General features: G+C 40.0%; 1 protein-coding gene across 1 annotated transcript in view; it reads right to left on the bottom strand.

Moving 5' to 3' along the window:
• LOC132306221 (metal tolerance protein 2) overlaps positions 1 to 15,153 on the bottom strand; it is a 43,046-nt gene that overhangs the window by 17,913 nt on the left and 9,980 nt on the right. The window contains exons 5-7 of the mRNA XM_059803544.1: positions 10,203 to 10,318; positions 9,462 to 9,558; positions 8,219 to 8,303 (exon numbers count right to left, since the gene is read on the bottom strand). Coding sequence (XP_059659527.1) covers positions 8,219 to 8,303; positions 9,462 to 9,558; positions 10,203 to 10,318 — 298 coding nt within the window. The remainder of the gene's footprint in view (positions 1 to 8,218; positions 8,304 to 9,461; positions 9,559 to 10,202; positions 10,319 to 15,153) is intronic.

The following is a 15,153-nucleotide window of genomic DNA, read 5'->3' as shown; positions in this document are numbered from 1 at the left end:
GCGTCAGCCGTTTATGTTCGAGTTTTTGCTACTGGATCTTCGACTTTTTGGCAAGGAATCGTGATATGCATCGATCTTATCTCAGTGTTGCGACCTTACCACGTCTCAACCTCCACGAAGAAATCAAAAGTTGCTCTATAGGCAATGATCTGGTTTTTAGGGTTGATCATCAAAGCATCAAGGAGCGTGAAACTGCCTTGCGATCATGTCTGGTAGGTCGCTTTAACAGAGATGGGTGGTGTATTGAAGGGATTGAGGTGTGGGCGTCGAAAACTTGGAAGGTTTCAAGTGGGGTGAAAGTTTCTCCTTTACCTGACGATCTGCTCCTGTTCAGGTTTCCATCGGAGATTAAGGCCTTAAGGGTTTTGGATGAAGGGAGGAAGAGATGGGGCGACGCCTTATTATCCATCGACATTTGGTACTTCGCGGCTGGCTGTTCTGCTGTAAAAGATCAAGTAATACGAAGGGTGATATTGTTTGGTTTGCCCCTCCATCTATGGTGCAACAAGCTATTTGAAGCAATTGGGAACTTATGTGGTGGATTTCGGGGTGTCGAGGCGAACGTCTCGGCGAGTGGACAAAGAATTCTCCTCTATGTTTCCACCAGAAAAGTGATGCCGGAGTATGTTTTTGTTGAGGACCAACGAGTGGCTTTCAGGGTCAATTTGATAGAGGAAATCACACCTCGCATCCTTCCGAAATCCTACTATGGCGTTGGGGAGAGTCCACACATCTCGGCTACTGCAGCTGAAGGTACTCGCCGGAATGCACAGACCCACCAAGGCGTCAAAGGAAAGAGGCGACTGCCTATTCACGCACCAGAAGCACGTAGAAGAGGCAGATCCAAGACTCGTGTCAATCACGCCCTTGGTCATCACCTTCCGTTCCCTCCTAATATTCGCGCTAACGGATACCAATCACATGGCCGAGATCGTGGCATTAAAGGAGATATTTATGTAGTGGCTTCTGTTGGGCCTAAGCGTGGATCTGAAGCAGGCTATGGGCCTAATATGACAAACGGGCTGCTTGTTCATCACGGCCCATAGGAGATGAAGAGGGCCGTTCAACAGGGGCCTGTTTCTTTTCAGAACAAGCCCAACCCACATTCTATGTCCATGCCCATTGCTAACTTACGAAATAGGCCACAAGTGAGCAATTTGAAGAGAGAAGTTTTGCGGGGGCCCAATAATAAAATTTCAATTTCTTTTATTAACTCGAGGCCCAACCCACCTATTTCTACAAAAGTAAGCCATTCACAGAGCCGTCGTATTAACGACACCTCTGCAATTTTTTGGAACTCACCGGAAAAGAAGAGATTGATGAACTTATCTGCTGCCGCGGCTGGTGGAGGTCCTGTCGAGACTCGTCACTCTCAGTGTTGCACAAGTATCTCAACTTCATCCCTCTCTGATTCTACACAGCCGAAGGGATGAATTTTTAGATCTTCGTCTCGGGACTTTCACAGAAACCGTCAAGGAGTTAGATGGTCCCGAAAAGAAAAGCAGAAGTGGACTTCTACTTTCGTTCCAAGTATGCCCTCAGTTTCACATCCTCAGAGCTTTAATGTTCCATCCTCTTCTTCTACCCCTTCTTGTGAGGTGTTGAGGAGTGCCGGCATTGTGACGGAATTGGAGAAGAGGTGTGGGCTGTCCGTTACGGACACTGGAACTGACTTTATGCATGGGCTGAATACAGAAGGATAGAAAGATAATGAATCTATTGTCTGGCAGATGGAAATCGCTGACTGTGCAGTCAAAAAATTATCTGAAGGGGTTACAGCCTATGTGGGAAGAGACTTGCATTTTCAATTGTCCAATGATGAGGCTGTAGCTTTGTTCAAAGAGCTTCAATTAAGTGTAGCATTGAAAGGCCTTAACTACTTGCCTTTTGCGGGGGCTGAGAAGAATGAGTCTGGTAGATTCGTTGGGTTAGGTGATTTTGCTACAGAATCAGATTCTATTTATGAGAATGACAGAGAGCTTGAAGAGAAGGTGGTTAAGGGATCTATCCAACAGGTTTGCTCCAATACCTTGGATGGAGAATGGTTCTGAAATCCTAGTGGAGGAACCAATGGCTATGGTGCGACCTGATGAACAGGTTGTTGACATGGGGAAAGATTGGGTAGTTGACAATATTAGAGTCACTAGTGAGCTGTTGGGAGTCTCTTCAAAGGTAATGACAATCAGACGTTATCTATCCTTCAAGCAGTTGTGGAAGGGAGAGAGGTTGCAGTGACCAATGAAGTTATGAACACAAGGCCTTTATCGTCTTGGAAAGGGGCAAGAGATACGAATCTCATTTCTGAAGTCAACTACGAAGGGAAAAGAGGAGTGGTGAAGGAAAGGGGAAGGACCAGGAGTAGGAGTCTTAGGAAGGGTGGAGGGGAGATAATTTTATCTGGTTTTTAATGAAGCTACGAATCATTACATGGAATGTTCGTGGTCTCAATGATCTGAACAAGAGAAGGGTGGTGAAGGTAGCTTTAAGGAAGTGGGGTGCCCAGGTTCTTTGTTTACAAGAAACCAAGCTGGCATCAATTCTGACAAGGTGGTTAGAAGTTTGTAAGGAGGAAGGTTTGTGGAATGAGGCCTTGAATGCTATAGGTACTTCGGGTGGGATTTTAGTCATGTGGGACAGCAGATGGTTATCTTGAACGGACGTGTGGATGGGGAGATTTTCTATATCTTGTGTGTTTAAGACGGAAGAAGACAATTTCAGATGGGTTTTTACTGGAGTCTATGGACCGGTTGTTGATGATGAGCGACCTATCTTCTGGGAGGAGCTTAGCCATGTCCAAGGATTGTGGTCTCTCCCTTAGTGCTTGGGAGGGGATTTTAACTCTATCAGGTCCCCGTCAGAGAGGTCTACAGGGAGAAGAAGGTCCTTGGAAATGGATCAATTTTCTGATTTTATTGATGAGCATCTTCTTGTTGACTTACCAATGGAAGGTGCGGCCTATACTTAGTCAAATGTAGGGATCCAATCACTCTTTCAAGACTGGACAGATTTTAATCTCTGGGGAGTGGGATGAGAAATTCCCGGATGTCATTCAGGCGGTGTTAGCAAGGGTCACCTCTGATCATGTTCCTTTGGTCTTGGATTGTGGGGGTTTGTGTTCTCGAAGAACCCCGTTTAGATTTGAGAATATGTGGCTGCGAGCGGAGGATTTCCAAGGGAAAGTCAGATCTAGGTGGGAGGGAGTCATTGTTTCAGAGCTCTCAAATTTGCTCTTAAGCAGTGGAACAAGGATGTTTTTGGGAATCTGGAATGGAGAAAGAACAAAGTCCTCGCTGATTTTTCTGAGATTGATCATCTTGAGGAGGCGAGAGGGGATGTAGAGTCTCTATGTTCTAGGAGAGTCTCCTGTCAGGCGGTTCTTGCTGAGATTGCTAATATGGAGGAGATCTCGTGGCAACAAAAATCTCGGGCTCTTTGGCTAAAAGAAGGAGATCGGAACACAAAATTCTTCCACAGATTAGCTAACGCTCATAGGAGGAGTAATCATATAGGAAGAATTCAGGTGGAAGGTGTGGAGCTGTGGAGGGAGGAAGAGGTGCATAACAGGATTGCTTCTTTTTATCAGAAGCTTAATACCGAGCCATGAGTTTAGAGGCCCAAACTTGATGGTCTCCATTTTGAGGCTATTTTTGAGCTGGATAGGGATAGGATTGATAATTCTTTTACTGAAGAAGTTCTAAAGGCTTTATCAAGTTGCAATGGGGACAAAGCTCCGGGCCTGATGGTCTTCCTATGCGTTTTTTGATGGAAAGTCGGGCAGTAGTAAGAAATGAGGTAATAGGTACTTTCAAGAGTTTCATTCTTCTGGCGTCTTTGAGAAGTCACTTAATGCTTCATTTATTGCCCTTATCCCTAAGAAGGGAGGCGCTTCTGACATAAAGGATTTCGGTCCAATTAGTTTGGTGGGCTGTATTTACAAACTTATTGCTAAGGTGCTTGCTCTAAGGATGAGGGAAGTAACGGATGGGATTATTTCGGACTCCCAGAACGCTTTTGTTGGAGGACGGCAAATTCTTGATTTAGTTCTTATCGCTGGCGAATGTATGCACTCCAGATTGCGAAGTGGTATTCCTGGAGAATTATGCAAACTTGATATTGAGAAAGCATACGATCATGTGAACTGGAATTTCCTACTCTATTTGTTACAAAGAATGGGGTTTGAAAGTAAATGGAGGAAGTGGATTAAGACTTGTCTTTCGTCTGTCAAGTTTTCAATTCTTATGAATGGCCGCTGGTTTCTTTGGGTGCACTCGGGGTATAAGACAAGGTGATCCTTTGTCATCTTTCCTTTTTCTTGTTGTTATAGAGGGTTTAAGCAGACTTATGCGTAGGGCAAAGGACCTTGGTTTTATTAAGGGATTCAAGGTGGGTAGAGATTTAGTTCATCAGACGGAGATTTCTCATTTATTTTTTGCAGACAATACCCTGGTTTTCTGTGATGCTGATGTGTCTCAACTCCGATATTTGAGGTGTATTCTGACTTGTTTTCAGGCAGTTTCCGGGCTAAAGGTCAATGTGGCTAAGAGTGTGCTTGTCCCAGTAGGGAATGTTCAGGATATCTCCTCTTTAGCTGCAGTTCTAGGATGCAGGGTGAGTTATTTCCCTATTGCTTATTTAGGCTTGCCCCTAGGGGTCTCTTCAAGGATAGTGGGGAGTTGGGATTCAGTGATTGACAAGTATGCGAAGAGATTGGCAGGATGGAAGAAGCAATACTTGTCAAGGGGGGTAAGTTACTCTTATTAAGAGTAAGTCATCGAGCCTTCCCACTTATTTTCTTTCTATGTTCCAAATCCCTTGTTCCGTTGCGGATAGGATTGAAAAAATTCAAAGGGATTTCCGATGGCGAGGAAGGGGTGATGAGTTCAAGTATCACCTTGTCAGATGGGAGCAAGTTTGCAAGCCTGTGAAACTGGGTGGACTTGGCATAAGACGATTAGTTCCTTTCAATCAAGCTCTCCTGGGTAAATGGTTATGGAGATATGGGAGGGAAAGACACCGTCCTTGGCGCAAATTAGTCTCTTATCGGTTTGGGGAATAGGATGGAGGCTGGTCTACACGTTCGGTTACCCTTGTGGGAGGAGTAGGGATGTGGAAGTCTATTTAGAAGGGTTGGGATGCCTTTTCTGCTCATATCAGCTTCAAAGTCCATGATGGACGTCGCGTTCGGTTTTGGGAAGATCTTTAGTGTGGTGATGAGCCACTATCTCATACAATTCCTAGATTATTCAGTATTGCAGTTGATAAACACGCCTACGTAGCTGACTGTTATCAGCTTGATAGCACTGGGATTACGTAGGATGTGCACTTTCGGCGCTCTTTTCAGGATTGGGAAATGGATGAGGTATGTGTTTTTTTGGATCTTCCGTATCTGCAGGAGGGTGTTGGCAGAGATAATGATGATTTGATTTGGGTTCCTTCTTCCCATGGTCGTTTCGAAGATCCTTGTTCTTATGTCTGTCTAATTTTGATAATCGTGACTTCCCGTGGAAAACTATTTGGCGGTCCATGGCTTCAACTAGGGTGGCTTTCTTTGTCTGGACCGCTGTTTGTGGAAAGATTCTGACAATTGATAACTTGAGGAAAAGGGGCAATTGTATTGTTAATTGGTGTTGTCTATACAAGAAAGATGGGGAGTCAATTGATCACCTCCTTATGCATTGCCCTGTGGCAAACGACTGTTGGAATCTTATTCTTGGGTTGTTTGGCATGTGTTGGGTAATGCCACGATCTACTAAGGAATTGATTCATGTATGGAGAGGATGTCGTGTGAGAAGGGATGTACGCGATTTCTGGAGAATTGTCCCACATTGTGTATGGTAGTGCATTTGGAAGGAGAGAAATAGTAGAATATTCGAAGGGAAAGAGTCGTCTACGGCAATGGTGAAACTTCACATTCTTCGTTCTCTTTTCAATTATGTGAAGAGGAACTCTTACGCCTCTTCTGAAGATTTAATTATTTTTTTGGATTCTTTGGGGCCTTAGTCTCGGTTCCACTTCTGTATAAAGGACGCGTTCTCCTTTTGAATGCCTTTTTTTATGTTATTATTACTTATCAAAAAAAATATTATGAGTTAGTGGGTTACCAGCTGTAACCCACTAACCCCCATACGATAGAACTCAAAGGTCAGATGTGTAAAGAGAGTAAAAAGCAAGCACCCGGCTCATTATAACCTATACGGCTATACAACATAAGGTTGTGCACCACATATATCTATATAACCTATATAGTTGTGCACCACATATATCTAGAAAAAAGGTAGAAAAATAGTACTTCACCTTTTTCACTATGTACTTTGTTTTTGCCTCTTCTAAGTTCTAACCTTTCTTGTGTTCTCCGTCTCTTCTAACTCTTGCAAGCTTTCTTCTCTTGTTTGATCAGTTGTAATGGCCCCAAAAATGAGAGCTTCCAAGACAAGAGAAGAGAGCTATCAGAGATATCTTCATAAGGTCCTAAAGCAGGTTCATTCAAAGATGTGGATTTCAAAACAAGCAATGAGTATTGTAAACAGCTTCATGAATGATATGTTTTCAAGGCTTGCTCGGGAGGCATCCTGATGCAGAAGCGGGTAGAAGCGATTCGAAATCAGAATTCAAGTAGAATAAGAAAGAGATTGAGAGAGAAAGGGAAGAAGAATAGAGGGAAGAGAAATCAGAAGAGAAGAAGAATTCAGAAGAGAAGAAAAGAATTCAGAGGGGGAAGAAATCACGATAATCTCAAAATTCAATATCAATAATAATCATCAAAAGTTGTCTTCTTCCTTCGACCACAACGTATCCTCTTCCTAAATTGACGGCAAACTAACCTCCATTAAACACGTAAAGTTAAAAGAGCGTGAATAACACGCTCCAAACCACTTAAATTTCTATGCAAATAATGCGTTAATCACAGTTGTCTTCTTCCTTCGACCACTACGTATCCTCTTCCTAAATCGACGGCAAACTAACCCCCATTACCGACCAACCAAAACAAGGATTTTCTTGAAAGGCCGAGTCCGATCTGGACCTTACAAGGTCCGACGCATATCCCGAGTCCGTGTCCGCGTCGACAATGACACACTCGCTGGTTCCAGCGAGTCCAGGTAACACAGAGTATAGATAGTTGTTCGCAAGACAACAAACAGCAGCAAAACTCGGGTAACTTTGCATCACAAAGTTACGCCCCCCCCCCCCCCCCCCCCCAACAAAAAAACAAACGAAAGAAAAGAGAAGGGAAGGAGGAGTGCATGACACCTACTAATATCAAAGGATATTATTTTTCTCCTTCAGCTTCATGGTTCCAGTAGAGATCAATCGAAGGATGCTTCCTGTGTCTTTTACTTTCTAATTGTTTTCCTTCCTTTTCTGCATTAAATCGGCTTGCAACTAGGCCTGATTCAACATCCTTTCCAACTACATACATTCTAGTTTACAAGCCATAACCTTACCTTCTATGAATTAATCAATTTGACCATCCTAAATTAAAACAATCAGCGCATATTTACCATTTGAAGCCCCAAATCAACCACAGATTTTTCAAATTTTACCCTAAAAGCTTATCATTGTAATCCGTAACCATTCCATACCATACCAGCTCTCTACCAAAAAAATAATACCTGAACGAGTTCCAAGGTTGCCGTTTGGAATTTCCAGCAGCCTTTTTATAAAGATTCAGCAACCAAACACCTCTGAAGACAACCAACTCCAACCCCTTGCCATCCTTACAAACTCCAACCTTTTCTCTCCTTATTAGAACTTAAATTGCTTAACCAAATACCACCATAAAATCAATAGTCAGAGGCTCTCTCAAATAAAACAACTCTTCTTCTGCATATCAAATTTGCAGAAAACTAAGCCACAAAGTGAAGGCACAACTCTAATAGTTTAATTATCCAATTGACATTGGTTTCTTACAGAACTTTGTATTTTCATGGACCTTTAAAGCACCTATATATTAATTTACTTACCACCGAATTGTATGCATACATTTTCTCAGGCAAAAGTCTTGCCAATTTTCTCAGGCAAAAGTCTTGCCAATTACCAGGTTAAAAAACCGAATTACATACAAGTTATACAACAACCAAAATACCAATAAGTCATGTAAAGAAGAATCATAATAATAACAGTAACAAGAATAAAGGACAACAAAAAAATGAAGAAAAATCAAAAGCAGTGGGTTATTCCTTTTCTCTGGAAGGGAGGTGGGTGTTAGGTATTCACTAACCTTGACTCCCTCCACTTGCAGTATTGTTTGTTTAAAAGGATCCAGCAATTCCGATGGTACAGCAGCATCTACCAGTTCCAAGACACTAGAAATTCAGACAACCCATCAAATATGGAGATTTATGTCAAACTCAAAGAAATCATCTTTCTGTTTAGTCAAATACTATCACCTTCAGAAACTTAACAGAACTAATTTTTGAACATTGAAAAGCATAATAACGTAATTCAATGACAGGTTGTTTTCAGCATAAAAAGCACAATATTATATGTGTTATGTATTACCAGTGGTTTGCTAGCTTTTTGTGCCAGCTGTATTTCCAAGAACTGTGAGCTATGTCATACATACACTTCAAGATGTCTGAAGGATCAGTTTTTGAAAATTACAGGACACAGGTTGCAAATATAGGACATGTAGGAAGACAATTTTCAGATATATATAACCTAATAAGTGTGTGTGAAAAAAGAAGGACCAAAACACAATCCTAATTAGTGGAAGTTCCCAAAGCTAGGAAGCACGGACACGCCCCGACACGTGTCGGACACGCCAAAAAACGTGTCTGGAATTTTTTTATTTTTTTTAATTTTCGGACACGGCTCGGACACGGAACGGACACGGCTCAGACACGGCTCAGACAGCTCGGACACGGCTCGGACATGGCTCAGACACGGCTCGGACACACTTTTCTGGAATTTTTTTTTTTTTTTTTAAATTTTTAATGCTGATATGTTAATTTTTTTTTTTTTTTTTTTAATTTTTAATGCTGATATGTTCTATTTTTTGTTTTGTACTACCCTAAAGATGCTGATATATATATATACTAACCTAAAGATGCCACAATTCGCCGTGTCCGTGTCCTAAAGATGCTGATATATATATATACTAACATATCAGTGATATATATATATATATTCCAACTTAAACATATCAGTGTTTTTTTTTTTAAATTATTAATGCTGATATATATATATATATATATATATACTATTCGCCGTGTCCATGTCCTAATTTTTTTGGATTTGCCGTGTCGCCGTGTCCGTGTCGTGTCGTATCCGTGTCCGTGCTTCTTAGTCCCAAAGTAACAAATGCAACCAGAATGGAAAGAAAATAAATTTGTAGACCTTGGATAGCCAACAACTGATGTGGTTTGACCCATGACTAGATAGAATAAGGTAAGGTCATCACGAGATTCAGAAGAGGCACCACTGTATTTTTTTTTTTTTTTTTACTGGGAAAAAAAAAATACCTCTGGTAACCGGTTTGAAGTCCAGCTTTTAGGATCATGCCTGAGACAAATACTCCGGCTAGGGGATCTAGAAACTTCACGCCAAGAATAGATCCTCCTAGCGTCAAGATGAATGGCTTATGATTAGCAACTTATCACAATTTTTTACCATCTAAAGTAGCGTAAGGAGCTGAAATAATTAAAATCTATTAACAACTTGCAAAGGTAAAAGATACGAACTTATCACATACATCAACAAAAAATGGAAGACTAAAGAGTGAATAACACTCACTGCCCCTTATGTTTTCATCACAAATAAATATAGACAGTGTGATAATACTTTAGAATTACTGTTTGAAATGTGTAATCATTAAGATTTAATAATTACTTTATTTGAATAAACTGGTGCACTGGACTAATTGGATAGATTTAGCAAGCATACTAAAATTTCGACATATTATGCCATTTATACAAAATTGAATAAACAAAAATACTTTGGGTAGAGAGAAGATTGGTAGATTAAAGAAACAACAGCTTATAATAACCACCATAAATGTAATAGTTCATTAGCATCTCAAAATGAACAAGGTAATGATCAATGATCCCCATTTTGCTGTTACAACTTATATCATCTCAACACCACTTAACTGCAGCAATGAGTAATAGACAAGTAAAAATTGTTAAAAGTTTATTAACCAATAAACCAGCTTTTATTTAACCTTATCCAAAGTGAATGTCAATTAGAAGAATCAGAGTTCTTACCAACCCCAATGAGAGCAACTAATGAGGAAACAGCATCTGCACGATGATGCCAAGCATTTGCTTTCATCAATCCACTGCCTTGCCTCTCCCCTGCTCTTTTTGTTATCCAGTATAGCCTACAGGTAAAACAAAAATGCGGACTTAACAATGAAGCAACCACAAGAATAAACAAGGCCACTTGAAAGAAAATTTAAATGACAGTGGAATGCCTACAACGCATCAAGATCTCAGGTGGATCTCAATATTGAATTGCGTAGAGCTAAGAACTACATGACTTAGGTAGTAGGAACAATCTTTTTTAAATGATCAGGTAATGAGATGGATTCGATAGCCATAAAAGTTGAAAGACCATTCAGGAAGTTCTATGATTTCCTGGATATGTTCTCTTCATTTCTTTCATGTTCTTCAAAGAGTGATAAGCATTTTAAAAAGTTAAATTTCCTACAAAAACCTAAAATATTAACAAGAATAACATGTCAAAATGAAAATTTAGAAAGAAAAAAAAAATATCATTAATTTCAAAACTAATTTAAAATTTGTAGTTAGCACAAACATGAGAAGATAAATACTAGAATTTCCACCCAAAGAAAAACCATTTATAATCTTCAATATGAGAAAGTGATGCGTTTCACAAGAATACTGACTAGCGACAGCAGAAGTTTTGAGAGAACAAATCAATAAATTTTCCAACCAAGAACACACCCATAGAATGACAGTGTCAAAAAGTATTCTGAAATAGATGAAAAACAAGAAAATAGCAATAAGGAATCAGGGAAAAATGATGAGAAATGAAAATAAATGAAAAGAACTGACAAGAAAAGTTGACAATATCAGATAAATGGCGCTAATACATTTTGACATTTGCCAACAAAGGCCCATGACAGCACCAATATGTCACAATACAGCAGTTGAAAGCTGGCCATAAACAAGTGAAAAAGCTAGAAAGAACATGAACTATGGTTAGAAAAGTACCTAATGGCCTATAATAGGTTGTTGGCCCGTTACCCAATGGTCTGTTTATGTCTCAGTGCAAGCAATAAATCAGACCCAGAGGGGGAGTGAGGACTGTTAGTTGAATTTTTAGTTTGTTTTACTTATTCCTCACAGACAATCACATAGTCATGAAAATAAATAGAGCAGAGACACTAAAACTTTTGCGTGGAAAATGCTACCCACGAAAAACCCACGGGACTTGGTCAAATCATCAACAATCCACTATGAAAAAGGTTACAACTAGGTTGACAGTTTCCACACCCCAAAACCACTATTTATCTCTTGACACAGACCTTAAGTCAAATTCACACTCAGAGTCTTCAGGCCCAGGGGCAGACCATTGAAGGGACTGGGTGGGGGGGGCATGTCCCCCCAAAATTTTATAAAAATAATGTTAAGTGCCTGCAATTAAGTCTAAAATTTTGATATTTGAAATCTGGCCCCACCAAAGATTTTACAAACTTCTATTAAGAACCCTTTAATCAGTTTTTGCATATTTGATATCCGGCCCATTCCAAAATTTACAAGATTTTGTAACGTGCCACCAATTAAGTCTTGAGTTTTGAATAACTAAAATCTAGCTCCCAAACCAAATCCACATAAATAATATCCCACATTATAACCAGAATCTACTAACATGTTGCATGGCCTCAAACACATCAACATATCTCTCTTATACTTCATGTACATGATATCAATACACAATATATATCAATAATTTCATATCAAAACCCAATGCATTTATATGTCAGTATGTAGATTTTTGTTTAATCTCTTTGCATTTTCTAGTACATTGTTTGCCTAATTCAGCATTTCTCTCCTTATATCTAATGCATGCATCTTTTCATATTTGTTCACTGCAATCTACAATTTATTTTTTTCACATCACCATACCACATTCTTTAATGTGTCTGTTATGAGTTTTCGTAGTTTAGCTCTTATTAGATTGGTTTTTGTAATGCTAGATTAAGTAAAAAGTCTAATTTTCCACAACTTTTCTTAGTTAATCCTTTACTATGTGTTCTGTTATTAATTTTCACTTTTTTATGCTAAAAGGTTGCTGGATGTGTTTCATTAAATATGAATCATGTCACATTCTCTAAAAGGTCGTTGAGCACAATTTTGATAGTAAATATTTGATCTTTTTGTTAACTTCTTATACAAATTTATGTCATACTTGACTAGATTTATGACAAAATAATTTTTTTTATTGTGCACATCTATGCCTGAATTAGCTAAACATATTTTTCTAGAGACTTCATGGATTATGAAATGCCTTTATTTTACAAATGGTCTTATTTAAGATATTCTTTACATTAAGAATTAAAACTTCTATTCCCCCCCCCCCCCCCCCCCCCCCCCCCCCCCCCCTCCTTTTTTCCTCCCCAACAAAGTAGAAATTCCTAAGTCCATCCCTATTTATGCCTTTGATCCGCTCCAACTGACTTCGCTCACACAGTCTGCTTCTCCTTCGTTATCCAATCCTTCTACTACATATTCTAATTGTTTGAATTCATTTGCCTCGGTCTTGTTGAACACTCAATCATGAATATCTCAAAGAACCCCTAGATTGAATAATAAGAGAAATTCTCTCACTCACAAGGTTTTTCTCTCTCTAGATGCTTAAAGCCATGGATTACCCCAAACTGGCTGTAGACTGATTCTACTAGCCAATATAGAAGACCCATGCCTTTTGGTAAGTTGAATTCTTGTTGAAATCTGATTTGAAAGAGTTACCAAAAATAAACTTCAGCAGGGTTCGATCAACGGACTGTTGTTAGGGGCTTATTTGTTATTACATATATAATGTTGGGGCTTATGTGTAATTTCTAAAACTTATTATTATAAATATAATGTGGTGGAAGAATAGAAGTATTCTTTCATTCTTTCTCTCTTTCCCCATCTCTCTCTCTTTTTCTCCCATCCTCTTTCTTCTCTTTTCCTTCTTCTTCTTATACTTTACTTTTGATTTGATTACATCTTAAAGTCAACATGGTATCAGAGCATGGTTTCTAAAGCTCTAGGTGGGTAGTTGAAACCCTAAGGCAAGTTTGTGTAAACCCTAGTGGGTGTGAAGGGTTTTGAAGAGATTCCAAGATGGGATTTGTTTGCAAGGAAATAGTGTTAATCACATCCACACGTACCGCGGATCCAACTCCGCGATGAGTTGGCTGGGGGTCGCAGGGTAGTGCGCCCGTGCTGGGGGTTCGGGGCGAGGACTCGGGAAAAAAATTTTGGACCTATTTTTGATCTGTTGCAATCTAGAATCTCGATTGGTGTTTTTCTCGTGTTCGCGTGGTTCTGCAACAGCGGCTTTTTCTTCATTGTTCGCAATTCTAGTATGGTCTACTTTGTTGCTTTCTAGGGTTTGTGTGGTCGCTGCGTGGTCTCTTTTTTATGCATCCCAGAAGACGGTAATCTTTCTAGTTGAAGTTTGTGTGTTAGTGAGGTGGTTCTCTACATATTTTGTTACTGCTTTTGTTTCAGAGGGAATGCCCCCTTCCTTTGCCTGTTCCCATTTAGGGGGAGCTTCTTACTGAGGTGCCTATGTCTGTCCTCCTACCACCGATGATTTGCAGCAGGGAAAGCAGCCAATTGTCTACTCTAGGAGGGCAAAACAAGTTATTGACTCACCCCAGGACCAAGTCTCCCTCGATCCAGGTAATTCCTCAATTGGCATTGATACTCATGATTCTTTTCCCAATAGTATTCTTGCTGATCTTGTTGACCCTATTGCCTATCGTAAGGGTGTTCGTAGTTGTACAAAACATCCCATATCTCAGTTTGTATCCTATGATGCCTTATCTCCAACATATCGTGCTTTCACTTCATGTATCTCCTCTGTATCTATTCCTTCTAGTGTTTCAGATGCTCTCAGTCAAACTCCATGGAAGGAAGCCATGCTTGAAGAGATGAAGGCCCTTGAGAAGAATGGTACTCGGGATATTGTTCCATTACCTGGGCGTAAGAAACCAGTAGGCTGCAAATGAGTCTACATAATAAAGTATCATGCAGACAGAACAATTGAGAGATATAAAGCCCGGTTAGTTGCAGAGGGGCTTCACTCGGACCTATGGGATTGATTATGTGGAAACATTTGCTCCAGTTGCCAAGATGAACTCTATACGTGTCCTCCTTTCTTTGGCAGCTAATTTGAATTGGCTTTTACATCAACTAGATGTAAAGAATGCTTTCCTTCATGGTGACTTGGAGGAAGAGGTGTATATGACTATGCCACCAAGGTTTAAGCTTGCCAATAGTCAGAATTTAGTGTGCAAGCTAAATAAGCCTTGTATGGGTTAAAGCAATTATCACGTGCTTGGTTTGAGAGGTTCAGCACTGCTATGAAAAGAGTAGGGTACACACAGAGTCAGGCAGATCATACTCTCTTCATCAAGAATCACCAAGGCTGCACCACTGCCCTTATTGTATATGTTGATGATATTGCTATCACTGGAAATCCAGAAGAGATTCATCGAATGAAGTCATTCTTGGGGACATAGTTTGATGTTAAAGACCTCGGATCACTGAGATACTTTCTTGGCATCAAGGTGTGTAGATTGAAGAAAGGGGTGTTCATTTCTCAACGGAAGTATGTGTTAGATTTATTAGCTGAAGCAAACAAGCTTGGAGCTAAACCTATTGATATTCCCATTGAGCATACCCATAGGCTTAATGATGTAAATGGAGACCTATTAGAAGATGTGGGGAGATTTTAGTGATTGGTTGGAAGACTAATTTACCTATCTCTCACGAACCCAGATATTGCCTACGTTGTTAGTGTGATTAGTCAGTTTATGCATGCTCTATGTACACATCACCTTGAGGCAGCTCATCATGTTCTTCGCTACCTCAAGGGTTCAGCTGGTAAGGGGATATTGTTTGGCCGTCATAACCACATATGTGTTGAAGCCTATACTAATGCTGATTGGGCAGGGTACAGATCGACGATCTACTT

Source organism: Cornus florida, unplaced genomic scaffold (genome assembly GCF_030987335.1).
Source record: "Cornus florida cultivar Cherokee Brave unplaced genomic scaffold, ASM3098733v1 CherokeeBrave_3.0.0_Hap2_Chr05, whole genome shotgun sequence".
NCBI classification, from domain to species: Eukaryota; Viridiplantae; Streptophyta; class Magnoliopsida; order Cornales; family Cornaceae; genus Cornus; species Cornus florida.
The sequence above is the reverse complement of the archived record's forward strand: the minus strand, read 5'-3'. Positions and strand labels throughout refer to the sequence as shown.